General features: G+C 38.4%; 1 protein-coding gene across 5 annotated transcripts in view; it reads right to left on the bottom strand.

The window, feature by feature from the left end:
• Positions 1-6,706: 6,706 nt before the first annotated feature.
• Positions 6,707-27,130, bottom strand: part of HMGN3 (high mobility group nucleosomal binding domain 3) — a 33,655-nt gene continuing 13,231 nt past the window's right edge. Inside the window, exons 2-7 of one of the 5 annotated variants that reach the window (XM_054491741.2) lie at positions 20,410-20,460; positions 14,020-14,049; positions 9,063-9,113; positions 7,758-7,871; positions 7,538-7,637; positions 6,707-7,187 (exon numbers count right to left, since the gene is read on the bottom strand). In XM_054491741.2, the coding sequence (XP_054347716.1) occupies positions 7,174-7,187; positions 7,538-7,637; positions 7,758-7,871; positions 9,063-9,113; positions 14,020-14,049; positions 20,410-20,460 (360 nt within the window). In that variant the 3' untranslated portion in view covers positions 6,707-7,173. Of the gene's footprint in view, positions 7,188-7,490; positions 7,638-7,757; positions 7,872-9,062; positions 9,114-14,019; positions 14,050-20,409; positions 20,461-27,130 lie in introns of those variants that run through there. The other 4 variants (XM_063666347.1, XM_054491742.2, XM_054491743.2 and 1 more) reach the window with 4 other exon arrangements.

The raw sequence follows: 27,130 nt of genomic DNA on the forward strand, positions 1-27,130 counted from the left end.
CCAAATTGTCATTTTTGGCAGGCACTCTCTGGCAACCAGATGAATAATACTCTTAAGATGTTATTCATTAAGTTAACGTATTTAATTTCTTGTGGGTTTGTTTATGGCTAACATCTGTTAAAGTCATGGAGATACAGTTCCCAAAATGAAATCCATTAGAGAAACTACATTAAAGGTGTACCATGAAAGAGGTTAGGATTCCATAATGGCTCTTGTAAATGTATGTTTATTTGTGTTACTATGTAATTAATGGTGGCTTCCCCACCCACTATACTCTAAGCACCATAAGAGCAGGGAAACTAACCTTTTCACTACTGCTTCCCTAGTGCCTTGCAAAATGCCTGATACCTAGGTGTTCAATATATTTTTGCTAAATTGATGAACTTGGAAGACAGACTTTGGCGCACTCCTGGATTACTCTTTGCCTAGTAAAATATACTTCTTAGAGATCAGAATGAACTCACAGAAGACACACTAATCAAATTTGCAGAGGTGGGAACAGCTAGGGAAAGTGTAGTTTGAGCCGTAGGAAAATGCTGTTTTTGTAGGTCCAAATGAGAAGAGAAGATAAACCTTTCTTTTGGTTCAACCTAATGTGAGTTTTGAATATTCCTGCTCCTTTTTCTCAACCATCTGAATTTATAAGACTCATTTAAATGCATCACACTTTTAAAAGACATCGGCCGGGCGCAGTGGCTCATGCCTGTAATCCCAGCACTTTGGGAGGCCGAGGCAGGCAGATCACGGAGTCAAGAGATCGAGACCATCCTGGCCAACATGGTGAAACCCCCTCTCTACTACAAATACAAAAATTAGCTGGGCATGGTGGCATGCGCCTATAGTCCCAGCTACTTGGGAGGCTGAGGCAGGAGTATTGCTTGAACCCAGGAGGCAGAGGTTGCAGTGAGCTGAGATTGTGCTACTGCACTCCAGCCTGGCGACCGAGTGAGACTCCATCTCAAAAAAATAAAATTAAATAATAAAAAAAGACATTTATGTCCTATGACCATAATCTGGAAAGGTTAGAGAAACAGTTGTTTTAGACAGGATGTGATAGACATCTTTAGATATTTGAGCAGCTGTTGGGGGAAGGATCAAATTAGCTTATATGTGCCTGATCCTAGTTTAACTGGAATCAATAATTGGAAGCTACAAGGAGATAGTTCTTAATTCAGCAATAAGGATGAACTTTCTTTCAGAGCTGTTTGGATGATACTTCTTCAAACTGGATGTATTTAATCAGTCTGAGTAACTCTTTGCTTGATCCTATTGTAAAGAGAAATCTAAGCCACATCAGGGAGAGACTAGATGAACTCAGAGGCTCTTCTCAGCTTTAGAGTTTATGACTTGGCTTTAAGGAACCCAGTGAGACCCACTAATGTAGGTCCAGGTGTATTTATCTCTAAGGGGATATTCTGTATTCAGTTGTTAAATAGTATATGATTTAAAAAGAAAGGTATTACAGATCATGGTATAATTTTTCTACAAAAGTGAACTTGGGTCTAGATTAAAAATAAATGTGTATACACATGGTGAACAAGTATTATCACAAGAATAGGACCACAACCAACAGAAATATTTTCTTAAATTTGTGGTATTCGTGTTTTAAAAGGCTTTAAATCCAAACTAAATTAGATAAAGATTAATTTTTGCATTAATTCCAAGGAATACTTGCCAGAACCATGGTTTATATGTTTGGGCTACACCAAACATATAGCTTCCAATTAGCTTCAGTTGGAGATGGATATAGCAGTGCTAAAAACCCTGAGCTTGGTTATTTCCTGTCCATAAAAGACCACATTCAGTTCAACAAGTATGTACTGAGTCTATTTAATTTGTCATGTCCTAGAGGCACAAGGGAGAATGAGACAATGCAACCACTCCTCAAAGAACTAATGTGCTCCAAATTTTGGCTAGAAATATTAATACCCCCTGTATTGGTCCATTCTCATGCTGCTAATAAAGACATATATGAGGCTGGGCAATTTATAAAGAAAAAGAGGTTTAATGGTCTCACAGTTTCACAAGGCTAGGAAGGCCTCACGATCATGGTGGAAGCCAAAGGAGGAACAAAGGCACATCTTATATGGTGGCAGGCAAGAGAAGTCAGAAGCGAAGGTGGGGGGAAGGACCCTTATAAAACCATCAGATCTCATGAGAACTAATTCACCATCATGAGAACAGGATGGGGGAAACTGCCCCCATGATTCAATTATCTCTACCTGGTCCCTCCCACGACACTTGGGAATTATGGGCACTACAATTCAAGGTAAGATTTGGGTGGGGACACAGACAAACCACATCACTCCCTGAACACTTAATTTGTGCCATTTAACACTTCTAAACACCTTATAAAGTAAGTACCATTTTTAATCCCATTTATATATAAAAATACTAAAATATAAATAACTGAGTAAACGCTTGTGGTCATACGGCTGGTGAGTAACCAAGACAAGTTTGGCTTCAGTGTTCACAAGCTTAAACATTATAATATATTGCCTTCTAAGAGAAACACAATTCCTTTGCATTGTTCAAGGGATACCCACTGCCTCTGACAAAAACATGGTATATACTCATCAGAAAATGGCTACATAGCCCACACTTTAGTAGCCACTTCCCTTTCCTTCCTCCCCTGTCCCCTGGCAACCAATAATCTAGTTTGTGTCTCTATGGATTTGCCTATTCTGGACATTTCATATATGTGGCCTTTTATGTCTGGCTTCTTTTACTTAGCATTTTGTTTCCAAGGTTTATCTGTGTGGTAACATGTATCAATATTTCATTCCTATTTATGGCTATTCCATTTTATGGACATACTATATTTGTTTATCTACTCATCAGCTGATGAACATCTGGATTGGTTTCCACTTTTTCGTTATTACCAATAATGCTACTATGAACATTCATGTGCAAGTTTTTGTGTGAACATATGCTTTCAGTTCTCTTGGGTATGTACCTAGGAGTGGAATTGCTGGATCATATGATAACTGTCTTAACTTTTGAGGAGCAGCCAAACTGTTTTCTAAAGAGGCTTCCCATTTTACAGTCCCACCAGCAGTGAATGAAGGCTCAAATCTCTCTATATCTTCTCAGTACTATTTTTCCTTTAAAATTATTATAATAGCCATCCCAGTGGGTGTAAAGTGATTCTTCATTATGGTTTTCAGTTGCAATTCCCTACTAATGATGTTGACTGTCCTCTCATATTTCATGCGCTTATTGACCATTTGTATCCATTTTTGGAGCGATGTCTATTGAAATCTTTTTTTTTCTTTGAGATTGAGTTTTGCTCCTGTCACCCAGGCTGAAGTGCAATGGCATGATCTCAGCTCACTACAACTTCCACCTCCTGAGCTCAAGCAATTCTCCTGCCTCAGCCTCCCTAGTAGCTGGGACTACAGTCATGTGCCACCACACCTGGCTAATTTTGTATTTTTAGTAGAGACAGGGTTTCACCATGTTGGCCAGGCTAATCTCGAACTCCTGACCTCAGGTGATCTGCCCTCGGCCTCCCAAAGTGCTAGGATTACAGATGTGAGCCACCGTGCCCAGCCTAAATTACTTATTTTTAATTTGGTTTCTTGTGCTTTTGAGGTCATACCTAAGAAATCATTGCCTAATTTAAAGTCATGAAGATATACATGTAAATATCATTTTAAAACCGGGCTTTCAAAGACTTTCTCTTCTCCCATAAGGGAAGAGATGCATAATCACAAAGTTCCCTTTATGGCTTTAAGTGAGCCTAAGTCTCTATTTGATGTTGTAAAATTGGGCTTATTTTCACTAGGGGATAGGAACATTACATTTAAATAAATAATGAAACATTTTCTCCTAAATTAAAATTATTTATGTAGAGTGCTTATTACAGGACGTTAAACACATTCTGGCTATTATTATCCTAATCATTATAACCATCCTAAGATTTTAAATCAATATTCTGCATAAAATAATAAATAGAAAATAATAAAAGTTTGGCACTCATGGTAAAGGGAAAAACATTCAAAAAAGAGACACGTTAGCATGTGATAGCTGAGCTGAGACAGCTTCTCTAAGCCCACTATTTTTGGTCAACCTAAGGGATAGCATTTGTACCTCTAACCAACAGTTATGTCCCCTAAAATTTGGGGATAGAAACCTTCATTTCATACCTGTTTCCAACTTCTTAATTATGTAAACATACCCTTAAGATTTTATGGGATGGTTCACCTATTGTTTGACCATTGTATCTTGACTTTTGGTTCAGATTAACTTTTCACAGAACTTATAATTGGGGATTCCAGGGCCACATGCCCACTCTTGCTTCACCAGAATCCATGGGGCAGCCTCCAGAGAGAATTTTAAGTGTGCAGTAAATTTTAAGTGCACAAATAGTGCAACTCAATTATAGGGGGTACCATTTGACTCAAAGTGATTGTAGATTCATAGGGCTTTTATGATTCTCCAGCAAATTAGCAGACAAGTGTCTTAGAGAAGAACCTTTTTCTAATTTTCTATAAATTCACCAAAGGGGTAGCAGTGGGGCAGTGCATGGAGAGTCCTACAACTTCCATGTAGTTGAAGGTAGTGTGTCCTTATCTTTGGCAGTATATTCATCAAGTCTTCAAGTTCTAGGGGACCAATTTAGGGATCCTGGGTTATTTTGGATAGCTGTCGTCTCTATGATATCTGCTTGTTTTGTCAATGTGGCCACGATAATATCCATATATTGTACTTAACAGACACCAATAGCCTACAGAACCCCTGATCTTTGTGTGTTTGATGCTACTACTGATAGTAATAATAGTAATAATGATACTATTAATAGTAATAGCATCAATGGTTATTATAAGCAACAATGATTTAAAACACACTGACTCCCCAATAGAAAAACAGACAAAATCAGAATTTACAGAAGAAATTAAAATGACCATTAAACAGAAAAAGTTTAATTTTACTAGTAATAGAATACATTTAAAATTAAAAGTGAGGCATATTTTCATTTATTAGACTGACCAAAATGAGTGCTGGCAAAGGTGGAAAGAGATGGTATTCAAATGTTGGTGATGGAAGGGGAAATTGGTACATCTTTTTTGGAGGCAGTCAAAATGTCAAATGTATATTCCCTTTGATTCAGACATTCCACTTCTGGGAAGTTATTTAGTTGAGCAGAAGAAATACACAGGTAGGCAAAGCTTTGTATACAAGCATGTTTACTGCAGTATCATTGACAGCACTGTAATATTAGAAATGATCTATTTCTCCAACTACAGATTGAATAAATTCAAAATAGGATACTGATTCATTCTGTTTTAAAAATTATATATATACATATATATGTGTGTGTATACATAACCCTAACACACACACACATGCACACACATGAGAAAGAGAAAATAGAGAAAATAGTGTGCAGTGATTATCTCTGGGATGTAGGAATGGGAGGAAAAAAGATTTTGACTTTTTGCTTTATGTATTATTGTAGTATTTGGCCTTTTTTAAAAAAAAATCACTGGTATCACTTATATAATTTTTTAAAAAGTAAACCTAGGGAATTTATGGTTCACTTCTGGAATGGAAACTAGCCAGCAATATACTTCAACTGAGTACTACCTGTATACTGAAAATATTTTTGTGAAGAGTTCATTGGATACTAGATATTTTTCTTCGAGGTAAAGCAGTTTTTAGCATGTCTAAAACTCATGAATTAAAGTACGTTTCATACTCAGAAGCCAAGTAAACTATGAACAAGATTATTCTGTATATAACATGGTTGATATATGCAGTCAACTAATGACAGACTTGGGACAATGAGGCAAGTTTAAGTTCTTAGCCCCAAAATATAATCTGGAGGAGGAACTTTGTTTTCGTTCATAAGCACAATATAAAAGTATCTAAGGCCCAAAGAAACAACAGCTTCTTTGCAGGAGTCCCTGAGCAGCACAGGCACTACCTGCCATCTTAAAAGATTCAAGTCTTCATTTAAGCCGAATGCCCAGAATTCAGCTTTCCTGGAGTGCTTATGCAGTTACCAAACTTCTCAGGTTGCAAACAACAACAAAAAATTACATGTATAAAATAACTCTTCTGTTCCTGGCACTGCTATGTCCTTTCATAGACATAAAGACACTGTTTAAAATTCAAGACTCCAGCCTGGATTTTCTCCTTCCAGTAAGTCAAATACACTCCACATCCCTATTTCTTATCCTAGAAAGGAGCTCTAATAATACCCATGCCAACTCCATTCTCAAACTGATGCAAGGCTGAAACACGCTCATGTTGGGTAAAGCACTTTCAAAGCTGTGAAGTTCTCAACTGAATGCAAAGGATTTTGTACAAATGTGACTTAGTATTTATTATTTCAAAAGTGGGAGATTTTCAAAGTTGAACGTTAGTTTATGTTTTTTTTTTTTCACTAGCTTTGATTTAGCAGCGCTATATCCTATTTATAAGGATTTTAAAAAATTAGTGCTTTATGAAGTTTTATTATACAGTAATCATTGCTGGCCACTTCTGGTATAAAGTGAATTAGATGTAATTCTTCTACATTAGCATTCATAGATGATTTTATTAAAATAGTAACAATGTTAAAGGCCAGAAAATTAAGAAACAATCTTATTTGACTTATTGGAGATACCGCTATGGCAAGGTCTATCAAAATTCTTTATCTCTTCTGCAACAATAAAATGAAACACTCCCAAAATGCAGTAAAGATACTAAGAGTCAGGTATTCTGCAGACAAGTAAACCTTTTATTTTAAACCACAAAATAGTCAGCAGGTGGCCACAACTATCCATGTTTCATTAAAATCACGTAAAACCTAGGTACAAAAGCACCAGATTATTGCTCTAGAAAAACTGCACGAAAAATTCAAATATGCACAGTAAAAACACCACAGTATGCACAGGACTAAATTTTAAAGCAAGTGCATGGAATGCTGAATCAATCTTACACACAGCTTCCAATATTTAACTCATATTTATTTTACTTGAGGATGATGTAAATTTCCAAAAAGCATGACTATGAGACGATAAAATGTCCATCCTTATATATTTTTGTATGCCAACTAGTAGAGTCCTAAAAAATTAGCATTTACAAAATACTTGGTAAAAATAGCTTTTAAAAGTTGTCCCAAGAGATACATAAAATCAACCCCAATTTTTCATGACAATTCATTCTCCCTCGTTATCTACAGATTCAGTTTTCTGTGCCTGTGAAAAAGAAAGGAAAAAAAACATACAGTTACTACTGAAACTACTATAAGCAAAGGAAATTCCACCCACCAACACACACAGTTTTGAACATTTGTTTTCTTTTTTTTTTTTCTAGCTTTACTGCAAAACCTATTTCAACTCTGAGTGAAGAAGACAAGGCAGGAATATATTACACAAACACTTTGTTGCATTTATTGCTTCCTGCTTTTCAAACAACCACAGAAGCCTTACCTGCAAGCTCCCACTCTTCATAATGATAATTAAAAAAAAAAAAAAAAAAAAAAAAAAAACCACTACACTCCTAAGTGATTCTAGTCACTGCAAACATGCAGAATTTTCTACTGTACCCTTAACTCTCACTGTTTCAATCTGCCCCTTTACTGACAGTGTGCTGGGTGGGGTGCCTCTGGAGGTTGAGACATTAACAGTTGAGCGAGAGATGTGGATCTGCAATAACATTACAGGCAATAAAAAGAGACATTAAGAACGTGCTATCACCGGCTGAAGGATTGAGAAATTTCTTTAAAGACACTGATTCAATCAGTGGGAGGTATTTATGGAAAGTACCTCTTCAGCTTTAGTTTCACCATTTTCAGATGGTGCAGTACCTTCCTTTCCAGCTTCCTGCTTTTCCTCCTTCTTCCCTTTAGCACCTCTGCTAATCTTTGCTCCAGGTTCTTTCTAACAGAGGATCAAAGCACAGGGAAAGAGAATGTTAGACACGGTGTGATGATGGCTAAAATCAATCAGCCTCTGTCCAAACACAAGGTGAAGTACAACCATCACCATCATGGTGGCCTTTATGGAGACACGGGAGCCTAATTTTGCTGGGTTTCAACTGAGTTACACTGCACAAATATGAGTCTCTGTGAAAATGTAGTAACAGGTTGCACAGAAAGTCCAGTGTACTTTCTCTTCTGTGGAAAACACAATGATTCCTCTCCTGGATTTGTTCAGTGGACCTCCCCTCCAGTAAGGGGAGAAGTGGTTCTGCCATGGAGAGAGCAGCAGCAGGACTTGGGGAAGGAGGAGGCACAGCTGGGGAAGAACCCAGCCAGGGGGTGGCTCTGCGGCTGCTTTCCAATGAAACCCCTCAAGTGGAGACATGTGGCTTGCATGACTAGAAAGCTGGGAAGGTGCCAGGAAATGAAGCCCAGATGAAGAAAAGTTCCTAATTTTAAGACCAAACAACAAAAGTGAGTTCTGTTTCTGAAATCACCTACTCACGCCACTATACACGTAAGTTTTAAACAATTCACATGGGACAATACCAAAGGGTGGAGTGCAGAAAAGCCATTTTGGATAAGTTCCCTAAGAATTCTGTACTTCAGTTTCCTCATCTGCAAAACAGGATATTTGTATCTACTTCAACAGAGTTGATGTGAGGGTCATATGAGTAAAGCAATCAACCTTATCTGCCATACTATAAGGGCCTTATAAATGCTAGTATTACCTGCTGGCATTATTATATTATTATTATTAGACCTCAGACTGGCCTGCGAAATCCAGTTAGATGAAGTCAGAAGCCCCTTCCCAAATTCCTCCCATAGTGGGGCAGTGCTGCCAGGGCCCAAACTCATCCCCGCTGCGTGCCGCATGAACCGCATGTTCACGAGGCTGCTGCCAAACCCCCTTCGGACATAAGGCTTCTCAGAGCAACATCTCTGACTTCCTGTGCCTCACTGACCAAATGGAAAACACACTCCTATTAACGCAGAAAACTGTGCTTTATGCCTTTAAGCAGGCCTGTAACAGTGGTAATGGTTTTAGTTTGGATCATTAAATATGGCCTTTCCTTGAATGATTCTGAGGTAGGGAATTATAATTTATTCATTGATTAAAAAGCCAAAAGTGGGAAACAGCACTTCTTACCTTAGCAGATGTTTTTCTTGGTTTGGGTTCAGGTTTTGGTGGAGCAGGTTTCTGCAAAGATAATTTAAATTACACAAATACTGAAAAAGACAACTATCAGCACCAAAAGAAACACAAAAGGACTAACAAAGACAACTATCCATTTTGACATGGCTTTGGTCATTAAAAAGTATTTCATCCTATTTTCAGCACCAGGTAACAGCATAAAGATCTCTGCATTTCATAACTATTTTCACCTTGGGTTCACAAGGGAACTGCAGGTGAAATCGAAAAGCCGACTCCTTATTCCCTGGTCCAGAATAGCTCTCCGGGAACAGGTCTAAGCTTCTATCCCCAATATGTCTGTTCTTCCTTTTATCACAGAACAGCAGCAAGAGGAATGACTCAGGCCCATGGCCAAAGGACTCAATGAATTCAGTTGCACTGGCCTTCCTAACAGTCTAGAAATCACAGCACAATCACTAGCAAAGCCCAACTGGTAATGAAGACTGCTGCCTGTGAAGTACTTCAAAATCACTTCCAAATCCTTCCACTTCTGATGTAGATTTCGAGTTCTGTTGCCAAGCTTCTTCCCAATTTTATTCTCCCCAATGCCAGCTCAAGGTGAGAATCTCTTGTCTAACCAGATACGCTGGGCTCATTTGTCTCTAAAGGTTTTTATTGAGAACATAATTATAATGATAAAATGTCTACTGTTAGCTCCCAAAGTTTAAAATTTTTCACAGATATTATTAGCCAAACAGTCCCCTAGGAAACTATTTTTCTCCTGCCTCATGTGGTCCTCCTCCAGTTCCCATGAGCAGCACTTGCACACCGTGTGACCATGGACTCTCTGCCACACAATGCTTCAGCCCTGGCCAGCTTCCCAGGGGCCTGAGACCAGGTGGCACATGCGGATAACTGGGGAAAGATAACCATTTTACACCAGGAGTTTTCTGTAGATATTTTAGGGCAAATATTTCTCTCATAGAACTAGAAAAAAGTGTACAGCTCTCCTGGCACTAGAAGAATGGTTTTAAAATAGAAAACACTGGCCAGGGTCTCCCCCTATGGAGAAAAATACATGTTTCTCCCTAGTGCCTCTAGGTAATTCAGGTTCACACCGAATCTGCCCCTTTTCATCAAGGGCATAAAGTGAAATTGTAGACAGTTCGATTTCAGAAGATTGGCTGTTAGAAATGACCTTTCAAATAAAAAAAGAAAATCGAGCTTGAAAAGTTAAGAAATGTTTTTATTAATCTTCTTATCACCCTAAATCTGCAGGCCAAATACAGCAGCTTTCATGGCTCTTACATTTTCAGAATTTAAAACATTTTGTTATCCTAAGCTTTGATATACTGTATTAATATACATGTCTTCTCCATTTACAGTAAACAATTTCCTTTTATATTATTTTCCGTAGGACAGACCTTTCCCTCTGACCCAGCGTTCAAGTGTTTTGATAGGACCAGGAAATGAGGTTTTGTAGTGTGTAATCCTGCTGGCCTCTGAGGAGGCTCTGTTTCAGTAGCACAGGGAACGATCTCAGTGGAAGGTGCTTGTATTGCTGGTTTCTGGTGCTCAGGAAAAGCTTTGTTTTAAATTTTGGTTTTCATTTGACTTACAAGGTCTGTTCCCTTAACTGCCTGGAGAGTCACAACAGCAACCCCAGCTCTTAAGTCCTCCTAGTGACTGATACCTCTTCCTGATATGGTTTAGCTGTGTCCCCACTCAAATCTCATCTTGAATTGTAACTCCTACAATTCCCATGTGTCATGCGAGGAACCCAGTGGGAGGTAATTGAATTATGGGGGTGGGTCTTTCCTGTGCTGTTCTCATGATTAGTGAATGAGTCTCATGAGATCTGACGGTTTTAATAACAGGAGTTTCTCCACACAAGCTCTCTCTCTCTTTGCCTGCCACCATCCATGTAAGACATAATTTGCTCCTTTTGCCTTTCTCCATGATTGTGAGCCTTCCCCAGCCACATGGAACTGTGTAAGTCCAATTAAACCTTTTTCTTTTGTAAATTGTCCAGTCTTGGGTATGTCTTTATCAGCAGCGTGAAAATGGACTAATACAGTAAATTGGTACCAGAAGAGTGGGGCGCTGCTGAAAGATAACTGAAAATGTGGAAGTGACTTTAGAACTGGATAACAGACAGCAGTTGGAACAGTTTGGAGGGCTCAGAAGAAGACAAGAAAATGTGGGAAAGTTTGGAACTTCCTAGAGACTTGCTGAATGGCTTTGACCCTTCCTAAAGACTTGTTGAATGGCTTTAACCAAAATGCTTATAATGATATTGACAATGAAGTCCAGGCAGAAGTGGTCTCAGATGGAGATGAGGAACTTGTTGAGAACTGGAGCAAAGGTGACTCCTGTTATGTTTTAGCAAAGAGACTGGCAACATTTTGCCCCTGCTCTAGAGATTTGTGGAACTTTGAACTTGAGAGAGATGATTTCGGGTATCTGGTGGAAAACATTTCAAAGCAGAAAAGCATTCAAGAGGTGACTTGGGTGCTGTTAAAGGCATTCAGTTTTAAAGGGGAAACAGAGCAGAAAAGTTTGGAAAATGTGCAGCCTGGCAATGCGATAGAAAAGAAAATCCCATTTTCTGAGCTGAGGAGAAATTCAAGCCAGCTGCAGAAATTTGCATAAGTAATGAGGAGCCAAATGTTATGCACAAGACAATGGGAAAAATGTCTCCGGGGCACGTGAGAGACCTTTGCAGCAACCTCTCCCATTACAGGTCCAGAGGTTTAGGAGGAAAAAATGGCTTCGTGGGCCTGGCCCAGGGTCCCTCTGTTGTGTGCAGTCTAGGGACTTGGTGCCCTGTCTCCCAGCCGCTCCAGCTGTAACTAAAAGGGACTAAGGTACAGGGGCTATTGCTTCAGCGTGTGGAAGCCCCAAGCTTTGGCAGCTTCCATGTGGCGTCGAGCCTGCGAGTGTGCAGAAGTTAAGAATTGAGGTTTGGGAACCTCTGCGTAGACTTCAGAAGATGTATGGAAACACCTGGATGCCCAGGCAGATGTTGTTGCAGGGGCAGGGTTCTCATGGATAACTTCTGCTAGGACAGTACAGAAGGGCAAAGTGGGGTTGAAGCCCTCACACAGAGTCCCTACTGGGGAACTGCCTAGTGGAGCTGTGAGAAGAGGGCCACTGCCCTCCAGACCCCAGAATGGTAGATTCACTGGCAGTTTGCATCGTGTGCCTGGAAAAGCCACAGCCACTCAGTGCCAGCCTGTGAAAGCAGCCAGGAGGGAAGCTGTATCCTGAAAAGCCACAGGGGCGGAGTTACCCAAGACCACGGAAACCCATGTCCTGCATCAGCGTGACCTGGATGTAAGGAGTCAAAGATCATTTTGGAGCTTTAAGATTTGACTGCCCTGCTGGATTTCGGACTTGCATGAGGCCTGTAGCCCCTGTGTTTTGGCCAATTTCTCCCATTTGGAACGGATGTATTTACCCAATACCTGTATCCCCATTTTACCCAAGAAGTAACTAACTTGCTTTTGATTTTACAGGCTCACAGGTGGAAGGGACTTGCCTTGTCTCGGATGAGACTTTGGACTTTTGAGTTAATGCTGAAATGAGTTAAGATTTGGGGACTGTTGGGAAGGCATGATTGGTTTTGAAATGTGAGGACATGAGATTTGGGTGGGGCTGGGGGCAGAATGATATGGTTTGGCTATGTCCCCACCTAAATGTCATCTTGAATTATAACTCCCACAGCTCCCATGTGTCATGGGAGGAACCTGGTGGGAGGTACTGAATTATGGGGCAGGTCTTTCCTGTGCTGTTGTTGTGAAAGTGAATGAGTCTCATGAGATCTGATGGTTTTAAAAATGGGAGTTTCCCTGCAGAAGCGCTCTCTCTGCCTGCTGCCATCCACATAAGATGTGACTTGCTCCTCATCTTCCACTATGATTGTGAGGCTTCCCCAGCCACATGGAACTGTAAGTCCAATTAAACCTCTTTCTTTTGTAAAATGCCCAGTCTTGAGTATGTCTTTATCAGCAGTGTGAAAACAGACTAATATACTTCCTTATGAGACTCATGTGAAACACTGGCTCACCCGATCCAAACAGCTGTATTTCTGAACTTGTGAGTGGTCCTAATACCCATTTTTGCTTTGATTCCCTATATTTTACCAGGCACAGATTTGGGTTGAGAATGAAATCCATGCTTTCCTGAAGACCAAAGCAGCATGAAGCTTCTGTAATAGCTAGTATGGGGATATACTAATATAGTGTCAGCCAAAATGCCAATGCCTTTCCCTCTACCTTCTCAGTGGGAAGTCTGGGCTGCAGGAATTTTAACCAAAATCCTCCACTAGAGTCCAGCTAATCTCTCAGGAGAGCAGCAAAAGAGAAGAGCATAAGAGCCAGTAAGGAGCACAGGCTGGTGAGGAAGAGCTGAAGGATGTCCACCTCGGAGGCTCAGCCACGTCTGCCCATCTCAGCTTGCATCCTAACCCCGCAAGAATCTCCTGGCCCACAGAAGGAGACTCCAAACAGCAAAGTAGAATGATTACTGTGACAAAGATTCTTCAGGTCAGAAATGAGGCTACAGTACATGGACTCAGACAACTTTCAGAACATTCTCATACATATATTCTAAAGTATGAGTTGTGGACAGAGAATCAGAATTCTGTCCACTTCAGCACATCATAGGTAGAATCTGAAGACTGGAACTTTGCCTAATATACTACTTTTGTTTCAGAGATCTAGCAATGTCAAACAACATCCTGCTTTATATTCTTCGTAATGGGGCTGGCCACTGTTTTTCTTACACATTTGATCAAGTGAATTGCTTGGCAACACTGGTCAAATTTGCTAGATATGAGGACCCTAGGTAATTTTCAAAAAGAAAATAAGCTCATGGGAAACCATGTTAATCTTCCTTTTGCTGCTTCACTTTAGACAAAGGGAACATGTACTCATAAGAACTAACACTGAAGTGGTTCTAAGGTACTTACCGCTGACAATCTGGCAGACCGTCTTGTGGGCTACAAAGGGAATGGAAAAATATACATTTTTTTGGTGATTATACAAAACGAAGTTGATTTTTAAAAATCTATTCTTAATATACCTTACTTTGTTGAATGACTATAACGTATGATTCCCATCACCTTCTCCACGTAAGCACAGTGAAACATATCCCAAGTCCCCTGGGCACGATGACACTCAAGAGGAAGTGTTTCTAAAAAGGGGTAGGTATACTGTTCAAATAAACGGCTTCTCCCAACTAAGGGTGTGGTGAATAAGTAAGGGAAATGAAGATCAACTTAGGCTTTATCCCGAATTAAAACCTCTACTTTTATGACAAAATCAACAGCAAGAACATTGAGGTGCTATTTAAGAGCTAGTCTTCAGTCTGACTCCACCTCCTTAAAAATGGAACTAAAGCTTTTAAGTTAATACAAGAAGAGACTTATGCAATTGTGTAGAAACCAAAATAGCAGGAGTTCCCCATCTTGCTGCTATGTTAGAAATGAAAATGACTACAAATCTTGGCAGTTAACAAGAAAGACTTCTTTTTACCTATAACAAAACAAACACATTTATCTAGTAGTATATGTTCCAAGGATTTAACTAGAATTAAAAGTGCATTAATTTTTTCTTTAATTTCAAAGTTTAGAAAATTTACAGAGAACTGTATAGAGATTGATCTTTTGGGGAAATCTTTTTTTCTTCAAGGATATTACAAGTTAACAGCAAATGACCCTGAAAAGAAAATCTAAATTAACAGAACTGTCCTAGGCATTTCAGCAATAACACACAAAATTGATATTCTACTTACCATCCAACCTACGGTGGCTCCCCAAGGGATTTCACATTCTAAAAGCATAACTGCCTTTTTAAAAAAAGTGCTCCAGAAATAAGTACTCCATACTTTTTGTCTATTTTATTCACTGTTCCATCTCCAGTACAGTACTGGCCAACATATAGTACAAACTCAGTATTTGCTGAATAAATTAATTCAAGCCTTTCCCTAATTCTCACTGCCTTATGCAGACTTTGCCTCATTACAACAGCTTAAATGTTTCAAATAATTTTTCCTAAGGGGGACAGCAAAAATGGTCAGTAGGAACCCATGCCATAATTATGAGGAATCATGGAATTCTTGAAGTTGGGCTAAGGTCAGTCTAGGTCAGCCAGTCAGGCCAAACTGGAAGAAATATTTCTTGCCATCTCCACATCTAAGAACTTTCTTGCTGAAAATAGCCAGAGAAGCTAAACTCATCTTTCTTTAAACTACAGAAGGAAATGAAGGGCCAGAGCCTCCATGAATACTTTTAACCCTGGGGTCTTGAAAAAAGATCAGAGCTGGACTTAAGTCCAGCTAGGAGAATGTGCTGAGAATGAAACGCTATGCAGGTTAAGTGATTGGGTGGGATACACTCACTGCACAGAGTAAAAGCGTGTACAACTCAGCACACAGCCCTGTGAATTAGTACAGGAGGAGTGTGTGTCAGATTCTCCATAAGAACCATAGTGCCTGCTATGGTTATCAAGGGTGCATTCCTGACAGTGCACCCACAAGTCCCTGGGAACCAGAATCCAAATCCTGCAATACTTTTTCCAGCATGGTTAACTGTATTGAGTATACTGAAGGCAACATTTTCAAGTAAACTGGGCAATAAGAGAGTATCTTGTATTTTTTTAAAGTACTTTCTGAGCATAGAGGAGCAAAGAGCACCTTCCAATTACCCAACAGAGCTCAGCTTTGAAGCTTCAGTGTGGCCTCAAGGACTACCCATGTCTCACAAACTACAGCAGGCAGAACAATACCTTCCAAGATGAAAGTGGCAGTCTCCATGCTAAAGAGAGGTGAAAGAGCCTTATTTGACTCCCTCTCCACTTGATGTCAACTCATGTGCACCATGTTGGTCTTGCCTCACATTCACCTCATCTGACACATGTCTCCATACCCCCTTGCACAGGACCACCTTCTCTTATATTTCTATGGCTCCAATATGTAGCAGGGGCCCTCAATAAGTGTTGAGATGAACAGAAGGGGTAAGCACCAGAAACATACAGCAACTGTGAACCTGTAGGGAGGGGAAGAAGTCCTAGAGCCACTACTCAGTTACTCTTTAGTTTGGGGCCTGAAAAGGGGCCAAACATGTTAGCCATTACTCAAGACTGCCTCCCTATCTGCCATCTAGTTGTCTTGAATAAAATCTCCATGAAGTGAGGCAAAATCATGTGAAAAGTTCCCCAGCTGCGACACTGTAGTTCCTCTCCACGTGAACACCTGAACATGCCAAATAGACTAAGTGATGCCAGACAGCTCTTTGGGATTTCCAGAGACATTCCAATCTAAGCACTGCTCTACAGGGACTAACAGCTGTTCTGATCCAAAGGACTTAATACCTTTTAAAAATTCAGGTCCAGTACAGGAGTTCCAAAATAAAAAGCCTAGGAAATTAATGCAAAAAAAAAAAAAAAAAAAAGCCTAAGCTGTCTAAACCAGCCAGTCCCTAAAAATCCTATCTTCTATTATAAAATCATTTTATGACTTGCTACGTACAATTTCCCAGCTCTTCTTTCTATGCCATTAAAAAAGACTTTTCTTACATTTTCTTTACCAGTAGCCATCATAAGAGATTTTCGTTTTTACTGCAAACAGTGGAGGCTGAAATGAACCTTTCACTCACAGTCAGCAGTACTGATTATGCATAAAGGTACGGACACCTTCCTGGAAAGTTCCATCAGCTTTCACAGCCTTAAAATCTGTAAACTATTGGACTATATTTATTGGATATGAAATAGATTAGACTGCTATTTTTTCCTTTTTAAAACACTAACATGTGAAGTACTCATTTGAGACTCAGATTGTTGGGTAGGACTACTAGGGGAACAAAAAGCTATTAAGAATTTCTCTTGTTTTTTTTTTTTTTAAATTGTGAATCCTCAGGAAAACTGGTCCAGAGACTGCTCCTCAGCACTTCTCTGACATTCGCTATTTCCCTTCCTTGCTTTGTTTTCCTTAATTGCCAATACCCAATTATTTTACTAGCTCTCAGGGAGGGAAGGAGGGCTTTTAGAATGAAAAGTCATCATTGATAAATATGACAAACAGATATGACAAATGTGAGGGTTTGTCACTATGGTATATAGGTGCTGGTCACAATGGAATTGTCCCATAGGCATCATCCCATAGGCATGATCATCCTTTAGGTTGGAGAAAATTCTGGTGAAGCCTATTCTGAAAGACATGAAATCTTCTACTTTAATATCCTGGTTGCAAAAGCAACATAGAAGTCTAATCTCCCAATGACAAAGTACACAGGGATAGCTAGATTCAACAGAATCACTGCACTTTGCTGGATACTGCTTGAAACACATGGACTATTCCTTTGGAATGTGGGAGTATTTTTATTTTTGAGATGTTTTTGCTCCTGAGGCTGACCATGTACCTCCAAGCAAAACCCAAAAGTCAAGTTGCTTTTAATTCTAAAAAAAAAAAAAGCCTAAAAAGAAATTGCCTTTTTTTCAAAACTGGGAAGTAGAAAAGTTTGTACCTCAGAGCCTTGGCTGGGAATAGACAAGACAGAAAAATGGATACTGGATTACCAGATTTTTAGGACTGCCATAAAAGGGCCATAGGGATAGCGGATTTTGGAGCAGGAGATGCAGATATCTTTCCTGGTTCTGCTATTTACAAGTTCTAACACCCAGGGAAAATCATGTTTCTCTGAGAACTTTGCTCTAGTTAAAATAGGGATAACATCTGTCAATCTGTCCTCAAAAATAGCACTTCTCTGACATTCACTATTCTCCTTCCTTTGTTTTTCTTCATAGCTAATATTCAATCATTTTATTTTACTCTCTCTCCCACTAAAAGGAAGCTCCATGAAAGCAGGGATTTTTGCTTCTTTTGTTCACTGTGGGATCTGGAGAGCTTAGAACAGTGCTTGGCGCATTATAGGTGCTTATACATTTTTGTTGAGGAATAATCTGCCTTTCTCTCATTTTAGATTTACTATATGGACCAGACAAAATAATGGATGTAAAAGGGTTTGTAACTGTTGATTGTAATGATTATAATGTATTATTTTGGTTATTTACCGTCCAAGTCCCCTGAAGTACTATCTTCTGCACAATGCCTTCTAATATGGCAGTGGAAGAGGATTTCCAAAAGACAATCCACCTTAGTAACTGTTATCTATTCACTGAAGTCAAGATGGTGCATACTCAATGACATAACTGGAAAATTCAGTCAATCCAGTGGGAAAAAAAAAAAAATAAATCAATCAATACACTGACAGTTTTCACCCAAAACCATCAGCAAACTAACTGACCTTTTCACTTTTTAAATAACTGTGTTGATGTCCTGAAGACATTATCATGAGTTTTAATCTGGTCTTGGCTTAAATGACAGGTAGAGCCTTGTCTAGAAACCATTTCTATTAACAACAAAAAATACATAAAATATATAGAAATAATATAAAATAAAATATAAAAATAACAATTAAAAATAAAAACATAATAAAAAAATTAGCCAGGTGTGGTAGCATGCACCTACAGTCCCAGCTACTTGGAGGCTGAGATGGGAGAATCACTTGAGCCAGGGAGATAGAGACTGCAGTGAGCTATGATCTTGCCACCTCACCCACTCCAGCCTGGATGACAGAGTGAGATGCTATCTCAAAAAATAAAATAAAATAAAATAATATGTATAAGACAGCTGTACAAGCAAAACCACACATATATCCTTTATATATACATTCTCACAAACTTGATTTGCTTTTGGTGTAGTGGAATTGGGAAGACAATCAAAGATTACTGGGTGCCATGGTGTTTCTAGGTTTTTTGACTGACAAATCAATTTAAATGCCAGTCCCTAAGGAAAAACCCAAATGCTTTTGTTTTGGTGTCCAAATCTTAAAAACATTAAGGTTAGTTATACTTAGCCAACTGTTCTAAAAATCACATTTTTGCCATTTCCCAAGAAAATTCAAGCATTTATCATTTTTTGGTTGGTTCTCGCATGTGTGTGATGACTCTGCTTTGGATAGCAAACTTCATGATTATTCCAAACTCTGTCAAACAGTGAATGCTAGGTACATGGATGATGGGGACAGACTGTTTTGTTTTGCTTTTAAATTATTTCTTTATAGGTTTGTTTAAGATCTTCCACTTGGCAGAATGAATTTCCTTGTACAAATCTTGTGCAGGGGTTTTGGTATCACGATAAACTCCTCTGAATTATTAACCACATTATGAATCACCCAATCAAAGAACCTGTAACTAGACACTGTTTTTATCTCACTCATGACCCCTTTTAGTTGATAAGTTCAAGGGTAACAGCTGCAGTTTTCCACCTATTCTAAAGCCCTGCGCAAAGGGAATGGCTGTCATCAAAGTTATATCTCTTTTCCTACTGTTCAGCCCATCTTTTTTTAGAGGTTCATAATAATAACTGTGGATGGTCAAATCCAAGAATCTCTTCCAAGTTTCTAGACTTTTGGAGGTTTCTGAATTTTAATACAAAACATCTTTGAATCATTGCCTAATTAATTATCCCAATATCCTCAGTGTTCCCAATTTTAAAAAAAGCTTTAATATTTTGACATATTGTGTATCCCTCTATAGTTCTTTTTTTTTTTTTTAAGAGTCTCTCTTGTTCTTTCGCCAGGCTGGAGTGCAGTGGCATGATCTCGGCTCACTGCAACCTCCACCTCCCGGGTTCACGCCATTCTCCTGCCTTCAGCCTCCCGAGTAGCTGGGACTAGCCCACCACCACGCCTGGCTAACTTTTTATATTTTTAGTAGAGATGGGGTTTCACCGTGTTAGCCAGGATGGTCTCTATCTCCTGACCTTGTGATCCGCCCGCCTCGGCCTCCCAAAATGCTGGGATTACAGGCGTGAGCCACTGCGCCCAGCCTATAGTTTTTGATTTTAGAGATGATCCTTCTCAGGCAAAATATTCAGAACCTAAAAAGTGATTTATAATCTACTCATTGGAGCATAGAATTTATGAGATCAACAGTCTTTCATTTCCTTGCTGTGAAAGGCAGACTTTGTTCTCCTTGATGAATTTACCTATTATCTTACTCTTTGCCCAGAAGAAATTCTCAGTATCTGCTTTAACGGAAAGCAGGGCTGACGGGTAGAAACATAAACAACAAAGTAAGTGGAAAATGCCTCATCAATATACCCAACTGAAATACACCTAGGCCAAGCGAGACTACATATAGACACTTATCACTATTTTATGTAGTCTTAACAACCTTGTTCATTCATATTAAACTTTGTTCATACAATTGTCCACATTTCATTCAGATGCAGACAATCCTAACAATATTAAACAGTTCAATGTAAATAATTAAATATAGGATGTCAAAGATATACTTACCTCCTGTTTAGTTACTTTGGATCCATCTTTGTCCTCTGTATTCTCTGGAGACTAGAAAGAAAATATTTCAGTGAATTGTATTTAAATTGGAAAACACACATTAGAAAAATGTTTTTAAAAAGTTATCTCATTCCCAGGACAAGACAAGCCAACAGATTTTTTTGCAGAGAAAAAGTAAATTACAACAGGGTATGTCTTTTACACACCTACGTGCATGCACGCACACACACGATAGATAGCTGCATAACTGCTCGACTTTTAAAGCAGAAATGGTGAAAGAACAATGTGATTCCCTGTTCTCAATGTGCATTCACCCTAAGCGACTTCCATTTATCTTTGATGATTCCAGTTAAAGAACAGGGGCCAGAGATCAGTGGCAGGAATGCCTGGGAGCCACCCTCTTGTTCCATTTGCTTGTTCCAGTCACTCCATTCCTTTAAGATAAGGGCAGGATGCTGGTAAAGCCCAGGCCAACCACAAAAGCACATTTTCATCCCATCCTTGCCTAGCCTTGATTTCTAGCCCATTTCTTGATACGAACTGACAAATTTATCATAGATTACTATTTTTCCATTATCAACTCCAGCATCTCTACTAAACTCCCAGCCTTGGCATGACAGCGAGGCTACGTGCCACCCCCAGCTGATTTATTTCCAGGTTTTGATCCATCCCCTGGGGCAGCACCTGCCTCCTCTTGTGACAGCTCAAAACTGACTCCTTTACAGGATGTGTATACTATGGGAAAAACATATCTTATATTTTCTTTATATTTTAAAGTAAAATATACTTTGGATTTATTGGACACTGCACATGTCCCAATATTTTTTATTGGCAAAGAGTTATTAAATAATATTAAAACAATTAAACTACTTAAAAAACTAGACTATGTAACATTTTAAAACTACATAAAGTTAGAAAGTGAATACTCAGTCTCTACCGCACAAATAGGCTGTTGATCTGAATAGAGCTCCTGTTAGAAAAAAATACAAATAGCAAACTGACATTTGACACAATGTTTGGCTCAGCAAAATAAAACAGCTATGTGGTAATGCCTCATCTGATAAAATGAGAACAAAATTCAAGAGATCATAAAACCCACTGTTTGAGGCTAGTGACACTGTAAATTAATATAATTGTTTCAAAGAACAACTTGGCAATATGAAAAAGACACAGAGGACTAATATGATGACCTAGTAATTTCAATTTTGGAACCTGGACTCAAAAAAGAAACTCTTTGTAAAAATATGGTTTTATTTGTACTATTTCCAATATGGAATAAGTGGAAGCAACTCACGTTTCAGTAAATAATAGAGAAATGATTAAGTAAACTATTACTTATTTACATATTTATGTAACAGTGAATGGAATTAAAAAGTTAGGCGATGTAAATACATGAAAAGTCCACATAAAATAATGCTAAATTCAAAAACTTAGGTCATAAAAATGTATGCAAAACAAAGGTCCTAAGTATACATAAAAGTCTTTAGGAAAGATAAAAGCTTTTCTTCAAGGCAAAGGACCCAGTGACCTTTCTCTATTCCCTAGAGCTGCCCGTTACCCACAGCCTATCATATGCCCTCTCTCCAGAACCTCCCATGTCATGGATTTCTCTCTTGTTTCCAAATCAACCATCTCCCCTCCTCCGTGGAACCTTCTCAATTATGAAGAAACAGTTTTCTCTTTTTTGTACCCCACTCTCTTGCACAGGAATATTTCATTTATAGATCTTGTGTTAATCAGTCAGTTGTGGTAGAGATGGCAAAATCTTAGTCTGAGCATATGAAGATAATTCCTAGGTGGACCACTGGTTTTTGCTCACTTCCATGGCTACAAACTCAACCCTTCTGGCCACACAACAGACCCTTGGTTGTCTAGGAGTGCTGGGCTTTTATTCAGACCTGCCAGGTCACTCAGTAGATTTCAGTCTAGGGTACTCTCTACCTATAATTGATAGGCAGTTAAAGCAGCAGTACATAGCTATTATAAGAAAAACTGATGTTAATGACATTTTCATATTTTTCTATGCAGTGGATTAGTGACAGGCAATATGATGGAGTTCAATCTCTAAACACCGACCTAATAATGTTTGTATGGGATGCAAATTATTCAAAAAAGAGAAACTTGGAAAGGCACTGCATGAAAAAAGCAGGTACACTGAAAATGTGAATGCCTTCAGATGAATGAACATAAGGCTCTGGATGTAAAGAGCTAGCAAAGCTCATTTCTCTGGCAATCTCCCACAATGGCTTTCTATTAGCAAGCATTTAATACATCTGCAGTCAGGAACAATCAATCTTTACCGGGGATCAGTGTGATACAACGGTATGAATGCAGGATGTGAGCTCAAGACACCTGGTTTGAATCTTGGCTCTATACCTAGAGGCTGTATGATCTGGGACAGTGACTTGATCACAGTGGCTCAGTCTCCTTCATCCATGAATGATAGATGATAATGACAGCTAACTCAAAGGGTACTGCTTATGATCAAGTGAGATACTGGAGAAAGCATTTCATAAACTGTACATTGTTATACAGAGGTTATGCAATAAAAAAGATCTTTAGTCTTCTAAATTATACAGTATGAAACTATATTCAACAGAGCCTTAAAGTTGAGCACATTTCCTTACATCCAGATTCCCTGCAAACTGGTTATCTGTTTTTGTTGCACAGAGTAACAGGCAGACTATTTTGGAAAGACCTACCATTATAAGCTGTCTTATCACATAACCCTCTCCATCAATTAACACTAAGCCACAGGCCGGAGACAGGAAGGAAGAGAGCATGGTTTTAAGGGATTAAAACAGAAACCCAAAGCTTTTTGCGCCAAGGGATTGCGAGGAATAAAAACATAGAAAGGAGAGAAACAAAAGGTTGGGGGTGGATATAGGGGATCTCAGATGTACTTCAACCTTCTGGCAGGTGGATGTGAAAGATGAGGAGAGTTAGATGGGATGCAGGGACTGCCAAGGCAAAGGGGGCTCCTGCCCCACTCTCCAGGACACAACAGGCTTACACTAATCCAGTTTGAACCAAGAATGGTCAAGAGGGCCCAAATCATGGTCAAATAAAAAGGTCTCATGCACATATCCATCTCTGCAAGAGATGTTTTAACTTTTTCTTGTTAGTTTCTCGTGCCTTTTAAGGAAGCTGCTTATTTGAGGATACTCCTGTATGCTCTCACCCTGTACCAGCCCTAGGCTTTGTTTCTTATCCCTTCTGGCACACCCCAAGAAGGAAAACAATGGGGAGTGGGGAGGGAAGGAATGCTTGCTCAATCAGATTTTAAGACTTAAAAATAATAAACAATATAGGTAACTAACACTTACACAACAATATGATACTTAAAAGAGACGCCAAAAACTCAAGGATATAGAAAGCATGAAAATAAAAGGATGTTGAAAAAATACATACTTAGCTAAAATTAATTAAAAAGTAGAAACAACCTAAATATATGTCATCAGAAGGCTATATACACTGTGGTATATAATAAAATAATATGTAACAGTGAACACAAATGAACTACGGGTATGCACATCAACAGAGATGAATCTCACAAATGTAATGTTGGGCAAAAAAGGGAAGTCATGGCACGATTTTAAATAAAGTTTGAAAATACAAATACAAGAAAAGTCTATAAAGAAAAGCATAACAAATGATAACTGCAAAATCATGACTGAGGTTACCTTTTGCTGGGGAAAGGGAGGGTAATTTGACTGGGAAAGACAAAGTCATTGGTAAGAGTTATATTTCTTAAGCTAGATGGTGGTTTATTATTATGTAAATATTTATTTAGATACTATGTATGTATATATATTTTACATTAAAATGTTTTTGAGTCATACAAAATAGAAATTTTGAGGCTAATAAAAGCAGGCTCATTGAAATAAAAAACTCAAAACATGGATAAACTCTAGACCAGACACAGTAGGAACTGCCATAGACTGCTGAGGAATTAAGAATGCAACAAAGAACAACAAAAGGATGAACAAAAGAGAGGTTAGGTGATGTGGTTAATTGAGAAGCTCCACAACTATCTAATAGGCATTTCAGAAGCAGAGAAAGAGGTATCAGTAGGAAGACAAAGATATAATGACTATTTTCCCAAAGTAAAGTCTTGACTCCCCAGATTGAACACTCACACCAAGGAACAAACTGAAAACAAAACAAAACAAAACAAACAAAATAATACAACAGGACATATTGTAATAAAACTACAAAGCACCAAGGAAAATGATAAAAATCCGTAAAGTTATCAGAGTTAAGACAGATTACCTATAAAGAATTACTTCTCCAACAACAAATACAAATGTATGAAAATATAGAGTACTATTCAAGGAGTTGAGGAAAACTGTCAACCTAGAATTCTATACCTAGCTATCATTCAAGAGTGATGGCAAAATAAAGCCATTTCAGAATACAAACATAAAGAGAGTTCACTTCCAACAAAGTATTTCTTTCAACAAGAATCTATTACTAAAGGATCAAATTTAGTAGTAAGAAAAACAAATCTAGAAGGAAGGAAAACTATGTAAGAAAAAAATGTAAAAAAAAACTAATAAATTTAATTAACCACTAATTGTAAACAACATTACCTATTATGTTTTTAAGTTTCAACAGAAATTCTAGAGCAGTTCTTTCCTACAGAAATACAACATATAATTTTAGATTTTCTAACTGCCACATTAAAAAAGCACAAAAACAGGTAAAATTAATTTTAATATTTTATTTAACTGAATATATCTAAAACTATTATTTCACTCTGTAATTAATGCAAAAAAAGATTAATGAGATATTTCACAGACTTTTTTGTACTAAATCTTTAAAATCTGGTGTTCATTTTATACTTAGAGCACATCTTTATTCAAATGTTAAATTTTTATCGGAACATCTAATCTGTATTTAGAATTCATAAAATTTATAGTAGTTTCACCCAGGTTGTTCCAAACATTTATAATTCACCAATCGCTGATTCTAATATCAGTTTTTAAACTTAAGTTGATTAAAATTAAATGACAAATTCAGCTCCTCATTCTTAAGTGTTTAATAAACTCATGCAGATAATGGCTACCATATAGCACAGCTTTAGACAATAACAATCATGAAAGATAGAAGTGGGGTCGGTAGATAAGAAGTTAAAGGATACTATGGTCCTAGTTTTGTTCTGGAGGATGATACAGATACAGATTAATTTTAGACTTTGTTAAAATAAAATTTAAAGTTACCATTAAAAAATGTAAGAACAGAAATAGGATCTATAAAATTCCAAATCAGGAGGGGTGGAATAAAACATATTTACCAATAAAAAGCAGGAAAGTAAAGAACAAAGGAAAACAAAGAATAGAAAACATAAAAAGTCCAAATATATCAGCAATCACAATATACCTAGACATAGTATACCCTTCCATTATAATGTCAAGTGACAGAGGGAAGAAACAGAGTAATACATGTATAGCACTACATTTCTACAAATTTCCTTTTTTGTTTTTTTGAGACGAAGTCTCACTCTGTCACCCAGGCTGGAGTGCAATGGCGCGATCTCAGCTCACTGCAACCTCCACCTCCTGGGTTCAAGCGATTCTCCTGCCTCAGCCTCCAGAGTAGCTGGGATTACAGGTGCATGCCACCACACCTGGCTAATTTTTGTATTTTTAGTAGAGATGGGGTTTCATCATGTTGGTCAGGCTGGTCTTGAACTCCTGACCTCAGGTGATCCACCCACTTCGGCCTCCCAAAGTGTTGAGATTACAGGTGTGAGCCACCACACCCTACCACTTACACAAATTTTAGAACATGCACAAATCAATATTATGGATGGATGGATGGATGTGTCATAAAGGTATAAAAACAAGAACTGGAAGAATACACAACAAATTTGTGATGATGGTTATCTTTGCAGGGGGTGACAAGGAAAAAGGAACCAAGGGGATGTTTCAAAGGAAACTGAACTTTAATAATTTATTTTCTAAAAAGGCCTGAAATGAACAATGATTTTTAAAAGATTCCAATTTGTGAATTCTCAGTGGTGGGTAAATAGGTATATTATATTATTTCCTGGATTTCTCTGTATTTATGTTTTTTCCAAATAAAAATATTATCCATACTGGGGGGAAGAAAAAGACTAAAAGCAAACCTACTCTATTAAAAACAGTACCGTATCTATTCCCGAATACAAATTACATAACTAGGTTTACTCACAGCATCTTTTTCTATTTCTTCAATATCGTATCCATCTGGTTTATACTGCCTCCTCTTCTGTACAAGACATGTAATATAACTCTTCATCTGTACTGATAATGAAGGCACTGGACTCAGAACTCTTGAAGGAGTATGTGAGTCGAGATGGGCAGAGGGAGTGTGGATTCCTTCAACAGCTGACCAATTGTGCCATCCCCATTCTTTCTTTACACAAAGATGCCTGGGTCCTGCATGTGCAGAATACTCAAATGTACTGAAGGGATCAGAACTGTATTTTCCTTAAGCCTTTCCAGCAGTCTCTATCAGAAACCAAGGGAAGAAACTTGGAATTTTTATTCTATAGGCCATCCATGAAGAAGCAACAACGTTTGCTGACCTTCTTTCATGTAAACAATGGTTACCACAACATAAACAGGCACTGCGGGGTGATGAGCCCAATTTTCTCTCTCCAAACTCAGGAAGGTATCAGAAGAGTGTAAGAAAATCCTTACACCCTTTCAACAGCTGCTTAGGAATGGCTTTAGAT

This window comes from Pongo pygmaeus, chromosome 5 (genome assembly GCF_028885625.2).
Source record: "Pongo pygmaeus isolate AG05252 chromosome 5, NHGRI_mPonPyg2-v2.0_pri, whole genome shotgun sequence".
NCBI lineage: Eukaryota > Metazoa > Chordata > Mammalia > Primates > Hominidae > Pongo > Pongo pygmaeus.